General features: G+C 43.0%; 1 protein-coding gene across 1 annotated transcript in view; it reads right to left on the bottom strand.

The window, feature by feature from the left end:
• Window positions 1–11,027: 11,027 nt before the first annotated feature.
• Window positions 11,028–21,986, bottom strand: part of ALDH1A2 (aldehyde dehydrogenase 1 family member A2) — a 123,239-nt gene continuing 112,280 nt past the window's right edge. Inside the window, exon 13 of the mRNA XM_037835397.1 lies at window positions 11,028–11,230. Within this exon, the coding sequence (XP_037691325.1) occupies window positions 11,158–11,230 (73 nt within the window). The 3' untranslated portion in view covers window positions 11,028–11,157. The remainder of the gene's footprint in view (window positions 11,231–21,986) is intronic.

Here is a 21,986-nt window from a genome sequence, read left to right as displayed (position 1 = left end):
GAGGCAGCACCTGGGATCCCCTGCAGTCATTCACACGGCAATGCTGAAGCAGGCTGAGGGTGCATTACTGCTCTGAGCCTGGGAGAAGCCCTTCCTGGCACGGATCCATTCCAGAGCAGGAATTCAGCTTTTCCCCATTTGGGAGAGCAGAGAGGCTCTGGGGTGCAAAGAGCTGTGGCCCTCCAGTCCCAGAACAGCAACGGCCTTTTGTGAGACGATGATATGGCCAATGTAGGCTGGGCTTCCAGGACATGCCAAGCACAGAGTCAAGAGCCTTGCATAAAGGATCTGCCGTCATTTTCATACTTTCTGTGAGGGAGGTGCTATAAAATTTTCATCTCTCTGAGTCTCAGCTCCCTCATCTGTAAAATAAGGAGACACTAGAGCAGGGTCTCCCAAAATGCTTGTCTTGAGACCAGCTGTATTGCAATCACTTGGGCTATATGTTAAAAACGTAGCTGACATCTTTGGAAGATACCAAGAATTCCATATTGTGTTTACTTCTGGAAAGCGGACTGGTGGACTAGGACAGTGGAAGGAAAGGTATTGGAAGGAAACCATATATTCTTTTCTTAGCTTTTAAATTTTGTATGTAATGCATGCAATTAACTATTCAAAAATAACTAAAATAGTTCACATTTAAAACAAAATGGACAACAAGAAATATGCATTTCTAGACCCTATCCCAAACAAAGAGAATCAGAATATCAGGGTGGGGGCAGCCATTTTAAACAAATTCTCCAAAGTGATTCTGCTGCCAGGTTTAGGAACTACTACTCTCAAGGACTGCTATTCCCTTCCCACTCTGGATCCCTATTTTACAGATGAGAAAACTGAGGTCTGAGAGGAGTGTGACTTGGCCAAGTTACACAGTTGCTTGGATGCAGAGAAGCAAGTAAAATTCCAGGTTTCCAATGCCCAGATCTCCAAACCACAATAACCCTCACCCTCACGCCATTGCAGCTCCCAGCATCTTTCTCTCTCAATTGTACTTCTCTACACAAGAAAGACGTTTCTTGTTCTAAGTCCCTTGCCCTCCAAACCATGCTTTCTTTAAACTAATTTGGTAAAATGAGTGATGATGTGCTTAAGTGGGTACTAGTGAGCTTATGTGCTCTTTTAAAAGACACTGCATAAGCCTTTCTGCAATTAACAATTATGTTTTACGTCTGTAAAGTAATATGGGGAATTCAGTTTCCCCCCAAATTTTTCCCTGGAGGCTGAGAAGGAAAAGCTTTGGACTATGTCACAAGACCTGAGTTTAAAGGTTTACCATGTGAGCTTATTCTCTACATCTTTAAAATGAGGGTACTAGACTGAGTGATTTCAAAGAGTTAACTCTCAACTCTTAAAATAGAAAGTCTTAACTCTTAAAATTCTGTGATGTGATCACTGACTAAATCTGTATTTTAAGTGATTGGCACTGGAAGATATAATTGTCCTTCTGTAAAACAGTTCCTGGTATCCCTGAAATGTTTCCAACTCGGAGCACCAGGAGGATCATTTTAACCACTTCAGGATTAGGTGGTGGCAAAGGGGAACATTCAGTGCAAATCTCATTTTGATCAGAAGAAAGAATAGCTTGGGGTTCACTACAAGAAATTGAAACCAGCCAAAAGTTAAGGAAAATTAAGAAAATAACCTGTTAAAATCAGAGAAGACCCAGCATGGAGAGCTGTATTTTAGCAGATACCCCTGTTCTCTGGTGCTTCCTGCTCCTGCAGAGAGAGGGAAGTGAGATGAATTTCCAAGAGAGGGATGGTCAGGAAGATAATTTCTGTTTCCCATTCTCTTGCAGACTTCCTGTACCAGCTGGGACAAGGAGCTTTGATTTAAGGCTTCTCTTCTGCTAAAATGCAAGTGTTCCTGAGAGAGGTGATACTTTGAGCCTTATCAGCCATATCTTCCACAGCGTATGTGAATTTATCAAATATTTTTATGAGCAGGTTTTGATAGGGATGGGAGAACCATATCTATCAGATTGGGGCATTGAAGGCAAACTTGCCCTTGTCAGGGTTTTTGCATAGCCTTTCCAAGAGCTCTGCCCTCATCTCTTTAGATCTGTTCACACGCTGGGCATCTACCATAGCAGTGACCCCTCCCTAATAGACAGCCCTGGCTGAGCCCCCCGCGGGCTCTCCCTTCCTCCCAGAGAGGACTTGCACTAGCACAGGAGACCCCAGCCCGGTGGCTCCAGGGAACACTTTTTCCCACAAGCACTCTACTACTTTCGTCCCTCCTCCACTGAGGACACGGACGCATGACTCAAACCCATGTAAACAAGCACATCTTCTGAAGTCTTAAATGACCTTCAAAATAGGAAAGAATTTAATTGGGGAGTATGGGAACCTCTCTCCTGGAGTAAGGCTTTAAAGGTTACCAAAACATTTCTGAACAATGTGTTGAATAGACAAGACGAAAACTGTGGTTTAGTTTCCTGAAGAGAATTCCTGACAAGCTTATTTATTACAAAGCCCTTGATATCGCTGAGGGTAAGTGGAAAAAAAATGACAAGTGTTTCCAATATGTATGTGGCTTTGCGCATTAATTTATTTGTTATCTTTGAGAGGGAATGAACAAAAAAAGCCACATCAGCATCCCAGGTCATCATGCCCCAAGCTGAGCCTTCAGGATTGAGTGGGTTTCCAGGGTGGGTTTATTTTTCCTAGGTTTTTTTTTAAGGTTATCAAATCGTCTTGTGGGCAAGCCTTCTAACTAGTTTTCAAGAATAACAGTTTTGTGTGGGAATGAAACAGCACAAACAGGCAACTGAAGAATATGTTCCAGGTTTTTTTGGTTGTTGTTTTGTTTTGTTTTGTTTTCTCAGTTTTGCTATATGCTATCCTTTGGGCTTAGTTGATTTGACTTAGCCTCCTGCTTAGGAAAGAATTTCTGTTTTCAACATCTGGGCAGAGCAGTCCCTGCTCCTTTGAAGGGCCAAGAGCTTTCAGAGTCACACTTTGTCACTATGGGGAGAGGAGATGCCTTTTCAGACTCTTCAGGGGTGTTACCGTCACCTTCCTGAGGATCTCTACTATGGTTCAATTTAAATATTCAAGCCAGACAAATGATTATTTTTTTGTCTATCAAAAAAGCTACCATGTTCCTTGAACCTGGGAACAACGATCACAATAACAAATAATAACATCAACACAGCTAACATTTATTCAGCACATGGTGGCAAAGCCTATTCTAAGCCAGCTTTTGCTTGTCTGGCCAATTTAACCTTCACCCCTTCGTCATCTATTCTTTTAAGTAAATGGGAGCCAGGACAACAACTTCTTTGTTAAGAAAGTCTCTGGACCTCAGTGACTCGGCTGATGGAGCAGAACTGACTAGGTATAGACAAGTGTTTTTAATGGTTATTATCCTCCCAACCTCCCAGGAGTCACCAAAGTTATTGATGGCAAGCCCATCACCTATTGATGGTATGAGCCCATCATTCATACCTTGATGAAGGTATCCTGTCTGGCTTTTTCACAAGAACCCAAAGCCATGGATGTGCCAGTCTAACCCCAGGATAAGGTGAGATTTATCACCTCTCAGGGCCTACAGCACCAGTGGATACTGATTTAGTTATATTAATTGCTACTAGTTTTTGAGTTCTTAAAATATTTTTAAGCTCTGTTAAGTATTTTTATGTGCATTTTCTCACTCAACCCTCAATATAACTGCTTGAAATGGGTAATTTGATTGCTCCATTTTACAGGTGAGGAAATGGAAGGTTTGGATGGTTAACTAATTTTCCAGTGGCTCCCAGCTAAAGTGGTGGAACACTTTAGTATTCTGTTTCTTTGTCCCGTTGGAGAAGCTCTTGATGTTACTGATAGGCTTCCTTTTCTGGAATTAGAGTGTGTCACATCTGAACTTCAAAGTCTAGGCATCAGATGGGTGGACACTCACAGGCACACACCCGTCCCTCAGCCTTTGCCCGAGAAGCCCATCCCCACCTCCCCTTGGCAGGGCAGGCCACAGCGTTTCTTTTAGCACATGTAGTTTGGGGCTGGAGTGGACCTTGCTGCAGGCTCTGGGAGTGTTTGTGGACATCACATCTCCCTCAGGGCCAGCTGGGAGCATGAGCTAATTGTATTAACAAGTGGCATCTGGATTTTATTCAATTTTACATGAATCCTGTGTTGTTTATGAATGAACCTAACTTGGCAAATTTAGACCAGGACCTCAGCTGTTCAGCAAATATATCCTCCCTGTGTTTGCCAACCTCTGGCAAGCTCAGGGCGCGCCATGGGTTCTTGTTATTGCTACTCTGCTACTCCCATGGAAGTCTTGAGAACTGTCACTCTAAATTATCAATGGGGAGGAACTGAGAAAAGGTACTATATTATTTCATAAATTAGATGTATGTGCCTGGAATCAGAAAGCGAGAGATCTCCCCAGGGTCCTAGAATCCCCATATTTGGCTGAAGACAGGTAGGGATTGGAGGGCTCTCCATTCTTTACAACTCAGGAGTGTTTGGGATACTGTACTTTTTATCCTGCCCAGAATATAAAACATGAACCTAGCTGCACATGCCTGAAAATAGACTGAGGAAACCATGTAGTAAAAGAATTAGGGCAACTCAAGACCACTTGATTTAAATAACATCTATTTCATGAGAAGGAAATGGATAGGGACTTGCTCTCTTTTAAGAAACCAAAAAAGCAAGGCCCAAAGACCTTGACACCACTAAGAAGCACTCATGTTTCTGCAGGAGAGAGGCCCAGGCCACTCTGGTTTCAGTTTCCTCCTTGTTACATAGATAAATGGCCAAAGGAAACATTATCCAAGCAGTTTCACATCAAAGACTAAATGGCAAGCTGATCCTCCTTTGACTCTGGCCAATAACCAAGGGAGAGTACATGTTTAGGAAGAGGGCTTCACGCCGTTCCAGGGTGGACTTTCCCATGCTCTCATTCCCAGCCAGTCTCCACTGATTAACAGTTGCTGTTGAAGAAATTCAGGGTGGCACTGACAGCGTGGTCAGAGCCCAAGGATCTAACCATTCTACTGAGTATCTGAACAATGAGTTGAATATACAAAAACAAAACTTGGAGAAAAGACAGCACTGTCCATGTTCTCAAGCAATGTACATGGGAGTGTTAAGTGTTAGAGGAGCATGATATATGCAACCTACTTGCAAATGTTTAGAAAATTATAGATAGATGATGGAGAAACAGATAGAGATATATAGACACAGATAACAGATAAATAGATATAGAATGGTATAACCAATGTGGCAAAATGTGAATAGTTGGTAAACTTGGGTATTTGGGTGGTGGGGGGTATGTTGGAGTTCTATGTATTGTTTCTGTATTAGTTTTGCAAATTTCCTGTAAATTTGAAACAATTTAAGAATAAAATGTTAAAAAGAAAATATCTCTCAAAACATCTCTTAAAAAACTGTAATAAAAAGGAGTTGTAACAACAAAAGATGGCAGGTGAATTAGTCCTATCACATTCAAGGAACAGATTATTCCTATCATATATACATTGTTCAAGAGACTAGAATGGAATTAAAACTTTCCAGACTTGAAAAAAAAAAAAAAATACAGCACTGCATTCATTGCCCCTATCCCTAGCTGGCCTGGGAAACTCAGATGGGGTCCAACTTCCACACAAGGAGGTCCCTTGGATACCCGCAGGAAACCTATATAGATAGTCAGGGTTTATATACGGCTTCAAAGCTGAGTGAGAAATTATGAATTATGATGTCCTACTGACTGATCAGCAAAGTAACAGAAGTCATTAACAATTTTTTTGTAGTTGTTTTAGAGTTGTGTGTGCATGGCATGATGTCTCAGCTGAAGAAATGTATTACCCATAATGTTATTTAATCCTCCAAAACTCTGTGAGCTAGGCTGGGCAGGAATGATCATCTTGATCTTACAAAGGAGGAAACTGAGGTCCATGGAAGTTAAGTGACTTGCCCAAAGACATACCTGTAAATGGTAAATAAGGGACCCAAAGTGAGGATTTCTGATCATTTTTCTGATCCTCTACTGCGATGTACTTTTTTACTCTAAGACATTGCTAGTCGGCTACCCCTGTGGGAATCCTCAGAGTTGTCACTCTGGATTACCAACCAAGAAGCCCTGGGGAAGGGTACTGCCTGTTATCTTTCCATACACTGGATGCATGCCTAGGAGTTACAGTCAGACAGCAAAGAAAGCCACCAAATACTGGATGCAAGTTACCTTAAACTGTGAGCTTCACAAGGGCCGCAGCCATGTCTGGCTTGCTTTGTATCCCTAGCACCTGTGCCGGTGCCTGGCATAATAAACATTGGTGGAAGGAGGGAGAGAAAGAAAGAAGGAAGGAAAGAATAAAGAAAAGGAAGGGAGGGAGGTTAGTTTCTTAAGATCATTGCATATGCAGAAGTGGCTACTCCCCACAGCAGATGACACTGACCCAAAAGAAGGAATGTTTATTTTCTAGCCTCATTCTGCCTTAACATAGTTTCTCAACTTTGTTCTTTTTTCTTTACTCCCACTTTTAATTCATGTGGTTTGTTGTTTCTGTTGTTGCTGTTATAATTTGGGTATCCTTGTGACTGATTTTAAATATGTCTGGGATATTAGTCAACAAAAGACCAAATGACTATATAAATACAGATAACTGGCAATTAGCATTTTTGTTCTGGCTGCACCTGCACCTCAATCCCTGCCAAAGAATGCTGCCAATAGGACATTAAAATTCCACATAGAGATTGTCTTCCCAGCAGTCTTGCTATTCCTCTCTTTACGCCTCTCTAAGTCCTCCTCTCCCTTTGACACCTATTTCAAGGCCACCTTTCTCTTCCCCCTCCTCAGCCAGATAATCCAGGCTCTAATTTCTTCTAACTTAATATGGCACTTCCGAGTTGTGAGCTCATGACTTTTATTTCTATGAGGTTCTGAGATGGGTGAGAGCTAGCACTGGGCAAAACAGAGAAAGTGTGAGAAAAAAAACTGGCTGATTGTCAATGAGTCTACACGAAGTCTCCTGAGGAGGTCTAATGATGATAATGGCTAAGAAGTCACCTGTAAGCATGGTGTAGCCCTGGAAGGACCTCATGGCTAACAGTGTAAAGCTTGGCTGCTGCTTACCAACCCCTTTGGCTAACAGTATAAGTTCAAGTCTCACAATACCACTCTCCACCTCATATATCAACTGATCAATTTGAATCTCATGATGCAAGGGCTGTCAAACCATCTTCATTCTCTCAACCTCTTTGCTGCCTGCCCTCCTTTCATTCGCCTCCTAGGTTTCTCTGATGTTACATCTGACTCACTTTCCCCCATTATTGCTTTGACTATAGCCTCCATTTCTTTTGCTGGGTTCTTTTTCCTGGGCCCTGATTTTGTTTTTATTTTCACTCTCTCTGTACATAAAACTTTCATTTTAATGTTCAGGCCAAGGTGCATTCTCCTGAGTGACTGTTAGAGATTGCTATCTAGATGTTTTATAACCCACAAATTTATACTTCCAAAGCCTGAAGTCAAGATCTTTCCCCCAAATTTTGCTTCTGAGTTTCAACTTCTGCACTAGGGCACTACATTTCCCTTCCCACTGGGGTTTGGAAATGTAGTTATTTTTCCTTTCATTCTTTCATGTTCTTTCAAGTTCTGGTGATTTTTCCATTTATTTATTTCCATTCTCTTCATCCCCATGGCCCAAGCCAGGTTCGTACAAAACTTGCCTCGAGATCAGTCTCTTCCTGCTTCTACCCATGCTCTCTAGATCCGTACCCTCTAAATAATGCTTTCTTCACTCTCTAGCTCAAAACCATTAGTGACTCTATTTTCTATGACATTATGATGGGACCCCCTCTGGCTGACCTCAAGGCCCTCTGCCATCTGATTCTGTAATACCAGTTCATTCCATCACCCCCTATCAACCAGCACACACTACCTGTTCTCGCCAGCCCGTCCCCTCATGATCACATGAGCGTGTCAAGCTCAGTCTCACCTCTCTACCTTCAGAAGTTATTCCTTTCACCAGGAATGTCTTCTTCTTGCTCCTTTGCCTATTGAAATTACATCCTTCCTCAATCCCAGTTCAAAGCCCATCTCTCCCATTAACTGCTCTCTTAGATCTTCCTCTTTTCTTAGGTATATTACTGTTGTACTACAGAGCTCAGCAGATTCATTGTTTCTTTCTGTTCTATAATCCCTACATTATAATAACATTCTTGTCCTTTATTTTCCAAAATGAGTAAGAATGAGATCATCAGGATTTATTCACTGGAGGTGTTTTGGAGGAAAGGTGTTCTGGAAATCTCAGAGTTTAACAGAAAACAGTAACCATAAATGTGCAGTACCAATGGCAAATGACTGATGAGTGTATGTGAGTCGTTAATGACATTTGTAAAGTTGTCTTCCTTTGGTGCTGTCAGGATGGTAAAGGGACAGGGTTTAAGGACCTTTATGTTTTGAAGAACCATCAAATTATGGCTGTCTTATTCCTGATTCTATAATGGACTTCAGAGAGTACTTTTAAATGATTACTCTATGTCCATCTCTTTCTCATTTTTTTCTTGATGGCCCAATGTACTGAACATGAAGTGGATTCAAGGGAGTCCCAAGTCTTACATTGCAGAGTTCACCCCAGTGCCCCAGGGACTGCATTCTCCCATGCTCAATCTATTCCTTTGAAGGACAAGATAACAGACAGTGAAAGGAATCCCAGTCCAGAACAATACATCTTTTCCCCCAAGACTGATTTCCTCTGTGGCTAAATCATCCGTTTTTAGTTTTTGTAGCTCTTGACTGGATCTTGGGTGGAGATTCCAAGGGTTGGAAAGGGGAGAATGTGCAGATCTAAAGGGTGGGAACCATTCCCCCAAAGCTTAACTGCAAGAACACAGGGAGCAAAAACAAGCTCTAGCTGGTAGCCGAGTCACCATTTACGGCTTTCTTTTACAGCTGCAATAATACTGCATCAGGTTGTCAGCCTCTGACTTCATTTCACTTTGATAAATAAAAAGAAAGCTACTGCGAAATGCCATCACCATTGCCGAGTGCACTGTGTAGCCCATGTTTATGAGAACAAGGCCCTAAAAACTCTACATTTTAACCTTCACGGAAGCTATTTTGAATGAAAAAGTCATAGAAACTATTTCACACATGGTTATACCTATTTGCCACACAAAACTATATGCACATATGGGTTTCAAATAGTGTCAGAAAATAAGCATCTTATTTACTTTAATGCATTCTGTAAAAATACCTCCCAGACTTCTCAGTAACCACAGCCAACACCATAGCTGAAAATCCCAGCAGCTGAGGGAAGGACCCAAATGTACTTGATATGACACAAAGACTATAAACAGAGCCAAATAATCCCAAGTAGTACACAATATAAATGCTTTATTGCTAGCACAGAGGTTTCTTTTTAAGCAAATTAAAAGAAATAAATCTTCATTTTCACATTCTATATTGCAATTCAAAGGTAACTAGTTTGTTAATGGGTATGTTCACTTGGACACAGGCTACAGGAGGAGAGCATGACATTCACATTGAAGAACTCAGAAACGCGGCATCTGTCAAGGCATCTGGCTTCTGAATGCACTGTCGTTTGTAAATAATAGCAAACAGAGATTTCTTTAAAACATCATGAATAGACAAGAGTTATAAATAGAAAACCTGTATGGTTAGAAAGGAGAAAACTGTTAAATACAGAAGGCTATATATATGTTGCCCATATTTCACATACTCTAGGTTATGTTTGGTTATTTTAAATAAATGATCTTCCTCTAGGTTAGAGACTGGATTGGCTTCTGCAGCTGGAAAGAGGGAAGAAGGGGAGGAGGCTAACACTGCTCATATCGAACTGGGGGTTCACTGGAAAGCAGAAGGGGAGCGTGTGGTTGAGAGGAGAGGAAGAAGGGCCTGCTTCATCCTCCCCCACTGTAGGCCAACATGTGCTCACTGAGAGGCAATGCCAGGGTAAGAAGGGGGTGTGGACGAGCCAGCTGGGTGTGACACAGCAGCTCTATGGAGCATGGCAATCGTGGCACAACGGAACTCTGCAAACGGAAACAGAAACCCCTAGGCTTGGCCTGAATTTCCAAGGTTACTGCTTATGGTTTTAGGGCACGTTCGACCCACAGTAGGGCCATAGTAACACCTACAGAACTGGGAGCAGCAGGGGTTAATGGAGTGGGGGTGGGGTGCAGAAGAAGCTGAAGATTCCAACTGCGGAGATAATTCACTTAGTAAGAATTGTCTGCCAATATTGGAAACTGATTATCTCTGCAAAGCATCCAGACTCTCCTTTTTCCAAAATCTCAAGCCTGCTCAGATCTTTTTTTTGATTGGTTTTAAAGATAAGCTTTAGAAAAGATTTTATCTGTCTATGAAAAACAACCCTCCCCCCACATTATTCCAGCTTAACTGAGAAAAGAAATCAAACACACACACACACACACACGCATGCACACACACAAATAAAACCAAACCGTGCAACAAACTCAGAAGCTGTGAACTACACATAATGACCTCCGGGTCTCCATCTTCCTGATTTTCTTTCACTCAAGTTATTTATGCGTATAAGAAAAACAGACTGGATCAGGAATATCCCAAGTTCTTACTTCTTAGAACATCTGCCGTGTACCAGCTCCTGGCACTTTCAGTCTGGTCTGGCTCTAACTAAAACCATTTCATGTTTTGCTTTGAAGAAATGGATAACATGAAATGGTAATTTGGCTGCAAAACCTTGGAAAATTGTTCCCGGCCCAAACATCTGCCCTAAATGAGCTCAACTGAGATCTCCTTGGAGGAGTATGAGGGGTGGGTGAGTAGGGAGAGCCTGAAAGGGGAGGATAAAGACAATGGAAAGGCAACCTTCCTCAAGAGGAAAGTTCTCTTTGTGACAAAAGGCATCAAAATCATAAGGCTCCCAGAAAGAGATACTGGATGTATGTGATGGCTGTTCTTCTTACCTTTATCCCACTTCCCTAATATCTGGCATCATTAAGGTGACCCCTGACAAGAGTGCCAAGAAACCATGCCTGGCTGGGTTTCTTTTCTTATGCAGTGACCTGCCTGGCCTACATGTTGTCATTTAAATCTTTAAATAAGGACTGTGTGTCAATTTTGTATTCCTGAGAGCTAGGCCTCACAGAGAAAGCAGAGAGGGAGAGTCGTGCAGGCTGGCCTTCACCTTCCTTCTTGACCTTCTTAGGAGTTCTTCTGAGGGATCTTTACTGTCACAGTCTTAATCTCTGAGTACTCTCGCAAGCCAAATTCTCCCCTGAAAAACAAAAATGGGCTGTATCAGATACCAGAGGCCCAGAAAGCCCAATCTGAAGAATGGTAAAGAGTGCCAGAAGCTAACAGTGGGTCCTGGGTTCTCAGGTAAAAATTCCTAATGGACTGACAGCCCAGCCCTCTCCTGAGGGGCAGAGAAAGCTGTCACCTCAAGAGCAGTCACTGTTTCTTAAAGTTAAAGGATGATTTGTCTTCACAATATTGCACAGAAAGGCAAGGACTCAGAGAAACAGGCCCAGGGTTAGCCTTGGCCAAAGGTTACACAGAAGACTGGGGGCTTGCTCCTGGGCCAAGCACCGGCAGTAACAGCAGAGAGAAAGCACCAGGACCCAGGTCTCTGAAGGCCTTGGTGATGATTCTACCCACAAGGCTCTTCAGGACATGCTGTGCTTTTGTCTTCTAAAAAACGATTCCTGTGACAGGACATCTTCTGGATTGCTGTGCTTTCTTTGCTCTCCTGAAGACCTAGTCTATTTTATCTGAAAGAAAATGATGAGATTGCCAGGTTAGGATCCTCTCTGTTTTGTATTCTAAATCCCTTGCCATTGTTCCTTAGATTTAATAAATGGGAATGAATACCTAAAGACCTACCATGGAAGAGCACACATTATCTGCAATGCCTGAAATACTGTCCATAGCCCCCACACAGTCAGGGGAAATCATTAGGAAATAAAAACAACTGGATAAAAAAGAAGTGTTAGCAACCCCCCTTTCCCTGTGTGCCAAATTCTCTGTTGGCCACTTGCCCTCCTAGCTCACAGAGCCCTCTGGGATCTTGGTCACGGATCAAGGATCATTATTCATTCAGTAAATAAACATTTATTGAGCTATGACAATGGGGCGGCACTGTGCTGGACTTGAGATGCAAAGGAAATAATTGGTCCTTGTGGTGGAAGAGCTTGCAGGGGGGTTGGGTCTGAAAAATAGGTGGTGGAACCTTGGTCACCTGTCTGCATTGCAACAGGAGACTCAGCTCTTCCCAGTCTTTTAGATACTGTCAAAGGCATTTTCCAATCACTGCATTAAAGAGATACTGCCCTGTGGCAAAACCTGGTTGCTACAATGTTCCTTTTCTTCCACCTCTCTTCTCTATTCCCTTCTCATCTTCTCCTCATTTTTATTGCCTTCTTTCTACTTCATTGTAAAATCAAGCATGTTCTCTTTTTTCCTTTAAAATAATTTAACATTTTTCCCTCTTTCTTTTAAATTTTTAAAGTTAATCTACTCCCTCCATGTTCTTTTTTTTTATTTTTATTTTGAGATAAATTCAAAGTTACATGAATAGTTGCAAAAACAATACTAGACCCATACACAGAATTCCATCATACCTTGACCCCCCTCCCCCGATAGCTCAATCCACCAACTTTAACATGCTGTCACATCACTATTTCTTTCCCTCCCTCCCTCCCTATCTATCATCTGTCATCTATTTCTCTGTCTTCTGAACATATGAAAGTTAGCTGCACACCTCCTTGAACATACAATATAATTCACATATGTACTTCCCATGAACAAGAACATTCTTTTATGTAATTCCATTAAGCACAGCTAAGTACAAGAGATTCAACAATGATACAAAGCTTACATTCTATATTTCCTTTTCCTTATGTCTCAACTGTGTCCCTTTGAGCCTCCTGTCCTCCACCCTCCAATCCCATCCAAGTTCATCCTTAGCATTCAATTGTCATCTAGTTAGACTGTCTTTTTTTTTTTTTTTAAATTGTGGAAACATATATACAGCCTAAATCTTCCCATTCCACCCCCACCCTAGCCTTCCATTAGTGGGATTAATCACATTTAGAATGATGTAATGCTCTTTCCCACCATCCATTACTAGAAATTTCCCTTCACCTCAAACAGCAACCCTACACTCCTTTCTTAACTCCCCATTGCCCCTTCCCCCATTTCTCTTAACCCAAACTCTACTTTTCACCTCTATTGTTATATTCTCTGATTATATCTTTGTGTTTACTGTGGGGCTTAAAATTAACCTCTTAAATCCCTATCAATCTTGTTTTTCTTTGATACCACATTCACTTCAATAGGGCACATAAACTATGTTCCTATACTCCTTCATTCCCCCACCTTTGTATAGTTGTCTAAAATCACATATTTTACATTGAGTTCAAAACCACTGATTTGTCCTTAGAGTTTGTGTATTTTTTATCATGTAGGAAGTAAATAGTGGAGTTATAGTTCAAAAATTATTGACTTCTATTTGTATTCCATTGTGTTTGGAGAATGTCCTTTGAGTATATTCAATTTTTTTTTTTTTTTTTTAAATTTCTTGAGGCTTGTTCTATGTCCCAGTTTACGGTCCCCTCCAGAGAAAGATCTGTGATCACTAGAGAAAAATGAGTGTCCTGGTGATTTGGGATGTAAGGTACCACATATGTCTGTTAAAATTCTCTATATCTCTTTCTCCTTTCTTTGTCTCTCTGTTGGCAGGGCTTCCTTTAGAATCTGAAGTAGGACAGGTCTTTTATTGGCAAAGTCTCTCAGCATTTGTTTGTCTGTGAAAAATTTAAGCTCTCCCTCAAATCTGAAGGAGAGTTTTTGCTGGATAAAGTATTCTTGGCTGGAAATTTTTCTCTCTCAGAATTTTAAATACGTCATGCCACTGCTTTCTCGCCTCCATAGTGGCCACTGAGTAGTCACTACTTAGTCTTATGTTGTTTCCTTTGTATGTGGTGAATTGCTTTTCTCTTGCTGCTTTCAGAACTTGCTCCTTCTCGTCAGTATTTGAGAGTCTGATCAGAATATGTCTTGGGGTGGGTTTATTTGGATTTATTCTATTTGGAGTTCGTTGGGCATTTATGCTTTGTGTGTTTATATTGTGTATAAGGTTGGGGAAGTTTTCCCCAATAGTTGCTTTGAATACTCTTTCTAGACCTTTACCCTTCTCTTCCCCTTCTGGGACACCAATGAGTCTTAAGTTTGGACGTTTTATTTTATCTATCGTATCCCTGAGATCCATTGTGATTTTTTCAATTTTTTTCTCCATTCTTTATTTTGTTCTTTCATTTTCTGTTCTGTGGATTTCTAGGACACTGAGATGTTGTTCAGCTTCCTCTAGTCTTGTATTGTGAATATCCAGTCTTTTTAATTTGGCCAACAGTTTCTTTTATTTCCATAAGATCTTCTTTTTTTTTATTTACTCTTGCAATGTCTTCTTTATGCTCTTCTAGGGTCTTCTTTATGGCACTTATATCCTGGGCCATGGTCCTCTTGATGTCCTTTAAATCCTTTGCCATGTTTTCGTTCTTCGATTGTAGTTCTTTAATTAATTTTGCGAGGTATAGAGTTTCTTCAGAAATCTTGATTTGTGTGTTTGGAGCTGGATTCTCCACATCGTCTGGTTTTATCATATGCGTTAAGATTTTCTGTTGTTTTTGGCATTTGTTTTGCTTGATAGGGTACTTTCAAGTTGTATCAAAAAAAAAAAAAAGAGGGGGATATTGATCTAATTTTTCAGATACACAGTTTGGTGATGTACACTTTCTCTTACTAACCAGCAGATGGCATCTGTTGAGTCTTTAATTTGTTAGAATTGCAGCTTGGTGACATACACTTTTCTCTAACTAACCTGCAGATGGCGTCCGTGAGTCACTTATTCCCCTCAAGTCAGTTCTCCCCAACTTTGTGGTATGTGGGGATCTGATTCTTTTGGGGTCCAATTGGTGCACTTAATTTGGGTGTGTTGTCGGTGCTGTCTGCCCCCAATGAGGGGTGTGTGCCTGAGTGGTTAGGGAGGAAGGGCAGGTTTAACAATCAAATCTCCCAGGTGTTCCTGGAGATTTAAGGCTGTTCTCTGCCGCTGACACAAAAGTCCTTGGTATTGGCGTAGGTTCCCTGGGATTTCCGAGCAGATCCCCCCTCCCTGCTGTGCTTTTCCAGGACCTCTGTTGGGGGGGGTGGGCCATGCCACGTCACAAGTGAGTGCCAGCCTCCAGGAAAGCCCTGGGCCGCCGGGCTGTGTAGGGGCGTTCCAGGCCCGCTTCAAAGATGGTTGAATGGGACATGTTAACTTACCCCTTTCTGCACAGCTCTGCTCTCCCAGCTCCGGGACAATCAGCCGTGGGTGTATTCAAGGCCACTGTCCATGGCCAATATTGTGTCGTGTGAGTGATGCTGCGGGAAAGACTCCCTGTCAGGCTGGGTTTCTTGGCTGGGCTCTGTGCTCTGTGTTCAGCCAGGCAGGAGCATCCCTGCCCGCTGGGGCGACAGCTGCGAGGCTGGGTTTCTTGGCTGGGCTCCGCGCTGTGTGCTTGGCCCCAGGAAGGAGCAGCCCCACCTGCTGGGGAGACGGCCGCGAGGCTGGGTTTCTCGGCTGGGCTCTACGCCGTGTGCTCGGACCCAGGCAGGAGCAGCCCCGCCCGCCGGGGAGACGGCTGCAAGGCTGGGTTTCTCGGCTGGGCTCTACGCCGTGTGCTCGGACCCAGGCAGGAGCAGCCCCACCCGCTGGGGAGACCGCTGCAAGCCACGCGTCCCCCCTTTGTTTCCCTGGACCCGAGACAATCAGCAGTGGGTGTGGGAAGGGTTATCCTCCACCCCAGACACCGAGGCGTTAGTCCAGACAACTCCTGTCTTATCTGCAGCTGTTCCTGGGCTTCTTTTATAAGTCCAGCCCACCGTTTCCCCCCAATGCAGCGTGGCCGAGGGATTCAGCCTACTCACTCACTCGTTTCAGAATGCAGACTCCTGGTTTCGCCAAAAGCACGTTCCCTGTGGCTTTAGCTGGTGCTACTTTGGAAGTGGTGTTCTGGGTCCCTTCTGGTTTTTTATCTAGTGTTTTCCATGGAGGTGTTTTTTTCTTTGTCTCACCTAGTCGCCATCTTAGGTTCCTCTGGTTATAATTTTTAAAAGCACTAATTTGTTTACAAAATATACTGAATTATTCTATTAATAAGAACATTTAATAAATCAGAATATTCCAATACCTAGATAATTCAGATGAATGTTGCTGCCTTCAAGAAGTACTATATCTTGCTTTCCTCCCCAAGTTTTTATTGTGCAACGATATATTTTCTTATGGTCTTTAAAGGATCAGCAGATCCACAGAATTCTCGAAATGTCTTCGTAGGGTTATTTTGTTGAATCTCCATTGCTACACAAGGACCAGCATACATTTCTGTCACCATCTCATTATACTCAGACACTACTCCTTTATAAACTTCATAAAACTCTTCAACATTAACCCGATCCATGTTGAACATCTGCATAGCTGATACTTCAAAACCTGCATCTCGGATAGCCATCAGGATTTTTCCTAGCAGCCCTTCACTGACAGCGTGGGGCTTAATAATGCAACAGGTACAATTCGTAAATTTAGCAGTGTTTGCTGGACCACACCCTCCACTCGAAGGAAAGAACAACTCCATTTCAATCAACACATATAAAGGAATGTTATTTAAAGCAATGAGAAGGTGCACCATCCTGTCCCAGGATTAAAACTGATAATGTCTTTGTGACATTATCACTTAGGAAAATCCATGTTCTTTTTAAAGTCTCTCCTCTAGGACTTTAAAATAAATGAACTCTTTTTTCTTATATTCATTTTACAGGCATCTCCTCTGTGAAGCCTTTCATAACTTCTCTTGGGCAGAATGAGCTCCTTCCCCTTCCTCTATGTTTACGCAGAACCTAGTACACACTTCCATCATAGGACTTAACACTCTGGAGAGCAACTCCTGCAGACCTTTGTCTCCCCGACTAAATTATTTCTTACTAACTGTGCTTTTTGCCCACTACCAAACACAGTGTACAGGCTACAGTATCAGCCACAAAGAAAGCACTCAAAGTTTGCTGAATGAATGAATGAATAAAAGGAAGATCTCCCTAATCCCACTTCCCCAGTTCTACCCTACTGTTATACCTTATCCACCAGGAAAAAGAAAAGAAAAGAAAAAAGAACACTTAGAGATATACGTGAAAATGAAAGGAATAAGAAACACTTTTTAAAGTAGTCACTTTCAAAAGGTACTTGGCTTTACAACAGAGACCTGCTCTAAAGAATTCATCCTGGCTCCTTTCAGACATCCCCATGGCCCTACACCAGGCTCCAACTGCTTTGCCAGCAGCTCCACAGAGCATCAAGGGAACCAGAGTTGACAGGGCCTCCCTGGCGCTTCAGAGGGCAGCCAAAGAGAGATTTGGGTGAGCATACTTTTCTCTTCTCTGTATTGGTCACTTTACAAACAAAAAACGAGAAGAATCAACTTGGGATTTTCCTACTCATCATACGGTTCTCTTGTCAGCTCCACCTAGGCTCTGAGTCTCTTTTATTACCAACTCAGCTCTGGCTCTCTCTGGACTTTTTCCTGCCCTTGGGCAATTCTGAATGTGTGTCTTCATCACACACATCATGTGCCTTCTGTTTGAAGGGAGGTTATTGCCCTCTTGTTTCCTTGCTTGAACATGACTTTGGGGCAGACCCTGAACCACACATGCCTCCCACTCAGATTTCTAACTAGGTTGTTAGGAAAAGTAAGGAAGTCTACAGGGTCAGAGGCCTCACGGCATGTTAGTTTCAGAGCAAGCCTGCTGGATCTCTCTGCCTTAGTGTATGAGGTACAATGGGAGACCCTGCTGGATGGGCAGTGCTCCTCTCCATGGTCCCCGGCAGTCATCTACCACCATGGTCTAAACAGTGCCTCCTCCAAGACAGAGGACTGAACCAAAAGATGCAAGAAAAAGAAACACTGCTCATGGGGCCGGGTGTCTCGGGCATAAGTATTACCTGGGAAGCTTGCTTTAATTGTAGAGTCCCCACCCACTTCCCACAAAGGATCTGTTTTTGTAGCTCTGGTGAGGGACTCAGGAGATTGTGATGAGGTAGTCATCTGGACGACACTTTGAGAAATGCTGTTCTAAGGTCCCTGCAAGCCTGGAAGTTCTGATTCATCAGCTAATTCAGCAACTCTTTTCAGGTCATTCTTTCACAAATCTACCCACAGAGTTAAATTCTGTGGCAAATACAGTTCCAAGGAGAATAAGAAAGAACCCCACTGTTGCACAAAAGGCAGACATATTGTTACTGACACACACCCCATCTCTTTGTTTGGTCAAGTTCATAGCTGGGCAATGTCTCAGGGGCACAGGCACATTTATAAGCCTGTATTCCTGCTTCTCAGCCAGAATAGGCTTTATTCCCAAAGAATGAACCCAACTTGGCAGACCTAGGAACAAGATGTTAGATTTTGGTGGCTCTTAGCCAGAAGTTTTAGAAAGTATTTCTGCTTGGGATATACATTTCCCTGCCTTTTCTTCAGCTTACAGCAGCATTTCTCAGAGTAACATCTCCAGACCACCTGTATCAGAATCATTCTAGAAGCTTGTTAAAAATGTAGATCCTGGGTCCTAGCCAGATCTACTAAATCAGAATCTCCGAGAATGGCTCCCCAGACAGGCATGCTTAACAATCCCTTTTCCCCAGAATGCCAGTGACTTTCTGTGCACATGCATGCATATACATACACATACATGTGAATGTAGACACACACAAACACACACACACAGATACACAACCTGAGAACCCCTGATTTAGAGTATCCAAATAATGCTTCTCATTTTCAAAGCATGTCTCCTTCGTTTTTAAAATGCTGAGACTCACAGCTCTCTTTCTATCCCCTCAGTTTGTGACACATATTTTATAGCTCTTGCTCTATCACTGCTTGTCTCAGGGGAAGCTTAAATGAAGAAGTAAGGAAAAGGATGGGAAGAGCGAAACAGATGGAATTAGCTCAGCAGGCAGAACTGGAGAAACTCAGTTCAAGTCTCTGATCCTCAAAATTAGAGTATGACTGATCAGATAACCTGTAGAGGGCAGCCCTCCCCACAGCTCTCTGTGGGAATAACTCATGGGCTCCACCAGCCATCCTTGGCACTTGTATCCCAAGTGCAAACTCCCTTTTTCGTCCCTCTTAGAGGTGGGCAGGGAGGAGTCAGGCCATTAGATAAACAGTTCTGTTCAGATGAAGGGTTAAGTGGAGTTTCCGGGACTGTATCAAATGAGAAGCAAGAGTGGGGGACTGGGACAAAGCAAGCTTTTTTTTATTTGAAGGATTTCCTACTACTCTAGGCCATTAAAGAAAGAGGAAACACGTTTGGGGGGCAAGTAGGGACAAAGAACCATGTATTTAGACAAGATGAAGCAAGTCTCATCAAAGAGCAACCGTTTTCCTAATTATTTAACTGCACTGGGTAGGCCAAATCACCGTGGTGCCTGGGAGACAAGCAGAGAGAGGCTACATTCTTCTGTCTCTCAGGCCACTGGGATGTGTGATTTTGGACACAGCTAGACTGCCTCCTAGACCTTCCCTTTAGACAAGGGGAATGGTTCTGATGGGAACAGCCTGGACCTGGACAATGTTAGAAGCTGAATCCTGGCAAGAGGACTGTCCATGATGAGGGCCCAAGGCTAGCCTGGGATTAGGCTCCATCAACTGACGATTATTTATTACAAGTATATTTTATGCCCATGATTCACCCTGTTAATGATCTGTAACAAAACAGTCAATGCAAGCAGCATTCCCATATCCAGTGACTGCCCAAACATTTCAGAAATCTGGAGAGCACAGACACAAGAGGCAGGAAATGAAATAACAAATTGAACGCATCTTGAAAAGGAGAAGCAGAAAAATCAGGCCAAAACCGAGTCACGAAGAGATATCTGCAGTACATGAAGACTTTACAAAGTTGAAGGAATAGTAGTAACTGAGTAAATAGGATCCAGATTGGTTACAACTTATGGCTGTGATGCAAGTGAGGTATACTGGAGGCAAGAAGAAAGTTTCAAGCAAGAACAATTTCTCCTGGCCTTACCAGAGATAGAACATAAGTCTGTGTCACTAGCTGAAATTCCAGAAAAGCTGGGCCACATTTACACAGAAATAGGTTTAATAGAAAAAGGAAGGATCAACTACACAACTCTCATCGACTTGATGAATATTGATAATAGCAGTTAGCATTTTTTGAGGGCTTGCCAGACACTACTGGATATTTTACATACTTAACCTTAACATTTAATCCTCACAGCAATCCTATGAGGCAGGTACTATAATTATTATCCCCATTATACACATGAGGAAACTAAGACTTTGTGAGATTAAGCAATTTGTCCAAATTGCAGAGTGGTAATAAGTGGGTAGGGCCAGGATTCAAATCCAAGCAGTATGATTTTAGAAACTCTGCTTTAGCCTCAAAGCTACGTCTACTTTATGGTTTAATGGTTAGGGGTTAAAAGTTACCAGCTAAATTATCTAAAGCATGTACATTCTCTGCTCTAGTCTTACGGGTTCACTGCACATTCATTCATAACACCATACTTACTTCTCCCACAATGTCTTTATATTCACTCTCCACTGCCACCTTGCTTTGCCCACCAACCCTGAAAAAACATTCCCCTATCTCCATCTACCAAAATTCTCCTCTTCCTTAAAGGCCAATTCAAATCCCTATGCTAGATCCTACCTAAAGTTTTCCTAAACTTCTCCAGTTTACAATGATCTCCCCTACCCCTAAATTCTTTTTTTTTTTTTTTTTTTTGGCTTTTATAAAAAGGGGGTTCACCTGTCTATACAGTTACAGTCTCAAGGCCACAAAGCGTCCAAGGCAACACACCAGCAATCAGGCACCCCCACCGGAGGACGGCAAACGGCGTCTGGAAAACCTCCGCTAGCTGGGAAGGCACGCGGCCGGCGCCCGCTCCAAAGCTCCGGCCTCAAAATGGCCCCCTCCCAGGACATCCCCCTCCAGCAAGCCCGCTCCCCCACAAAACGCCACCCACAGCCGCACCCCGTTCAGTCTCCCTGAGTCAGCATGTTCTATATGGCTCCACTGATCAAGGCCCACCCCGAATGGGCGGGGCCACACCTCCACAGGAGTACCCCACTGAAGTCACCACCCACAGCTGGGCGGGGCACATTCCAAGCAAATCCAACCAGCACCAAAACGTCTGTCCCACAAGACCACAAAGATAATGGCATTTGGGGGACACAATACATTCAAACCGGCACATTCCACCCCCTGGACCCCAAAAATGACATGATCACTATGTGTGCTGGTTTGAATGCATTATGTCCCCCAGAAAAAGCCATACTCTTTGATGCAATCTTGTGGGGCAGACATAATAACGTTTCGATTAGGTTATCCGCATGGAGATGCGCCCCACCCAACCGTACATGATAACTGATGGGATATCTCCGTGGAGGCATGGCCCCACCCATTCGGGGTGGGCCTCGATCAGCGGAGCCATACAAATGAGCTGGCTCAAGGAGAGGAAACTGAGTGCAGCCGTGAGCGAAGCTCCGAAGAGGAGCAAGCCCGCCAGAGAGGAACGCCCCGGGAGAAAGCCACTCCGAAACCAGAACTTGGAGCAGACGCCAGCCACGCGCCCCCCCCAGCCAACAGAGGCCCTCCAGACACCGTCGGCCATCCCCCGGTGAAGGCACCCGATCACTGATGTGTTACCCTGGACACTCCATGGCCCCAAGACTGTAACTGTGTAACCAAACAAACCCCCTTCATAAAAGCCAATCCATCTCTGGTGTTTTGCATTCCGCAGCATTAGCAAACTAGAACACTATATCTATCTTTATGCCAGTACCATGATGTTTTCACCATTGTAGCTTTGTAACATTCTTTAAAGTCAGGAAGTGGGGGACCTCCATCTTTGTTATTTTCAATAAGTTTTTGGCTATTCAAAGAACCTTTCTGTTCCATATAAATTTGATAATTGG

The sequence above is a fragment of the Choloepus didactylus genome, chromosome 4, assembly GCF_015220235.1.
Source record: "Choloepus didactylus isolate mChoDid1 chromosome 4, mChoDid1.pri, whole genome shotgun sequence".
NCBI lineage: Eukaryota > Metazoa > Chordata > Mammalia > Pilosa > Megalonychidae > Choloepus > Choloepus didactylus.
Note: the sequence above shows the minus strand (reverse complement) of the source record. Positions and strands in the feature narration are given on the sequence as shown.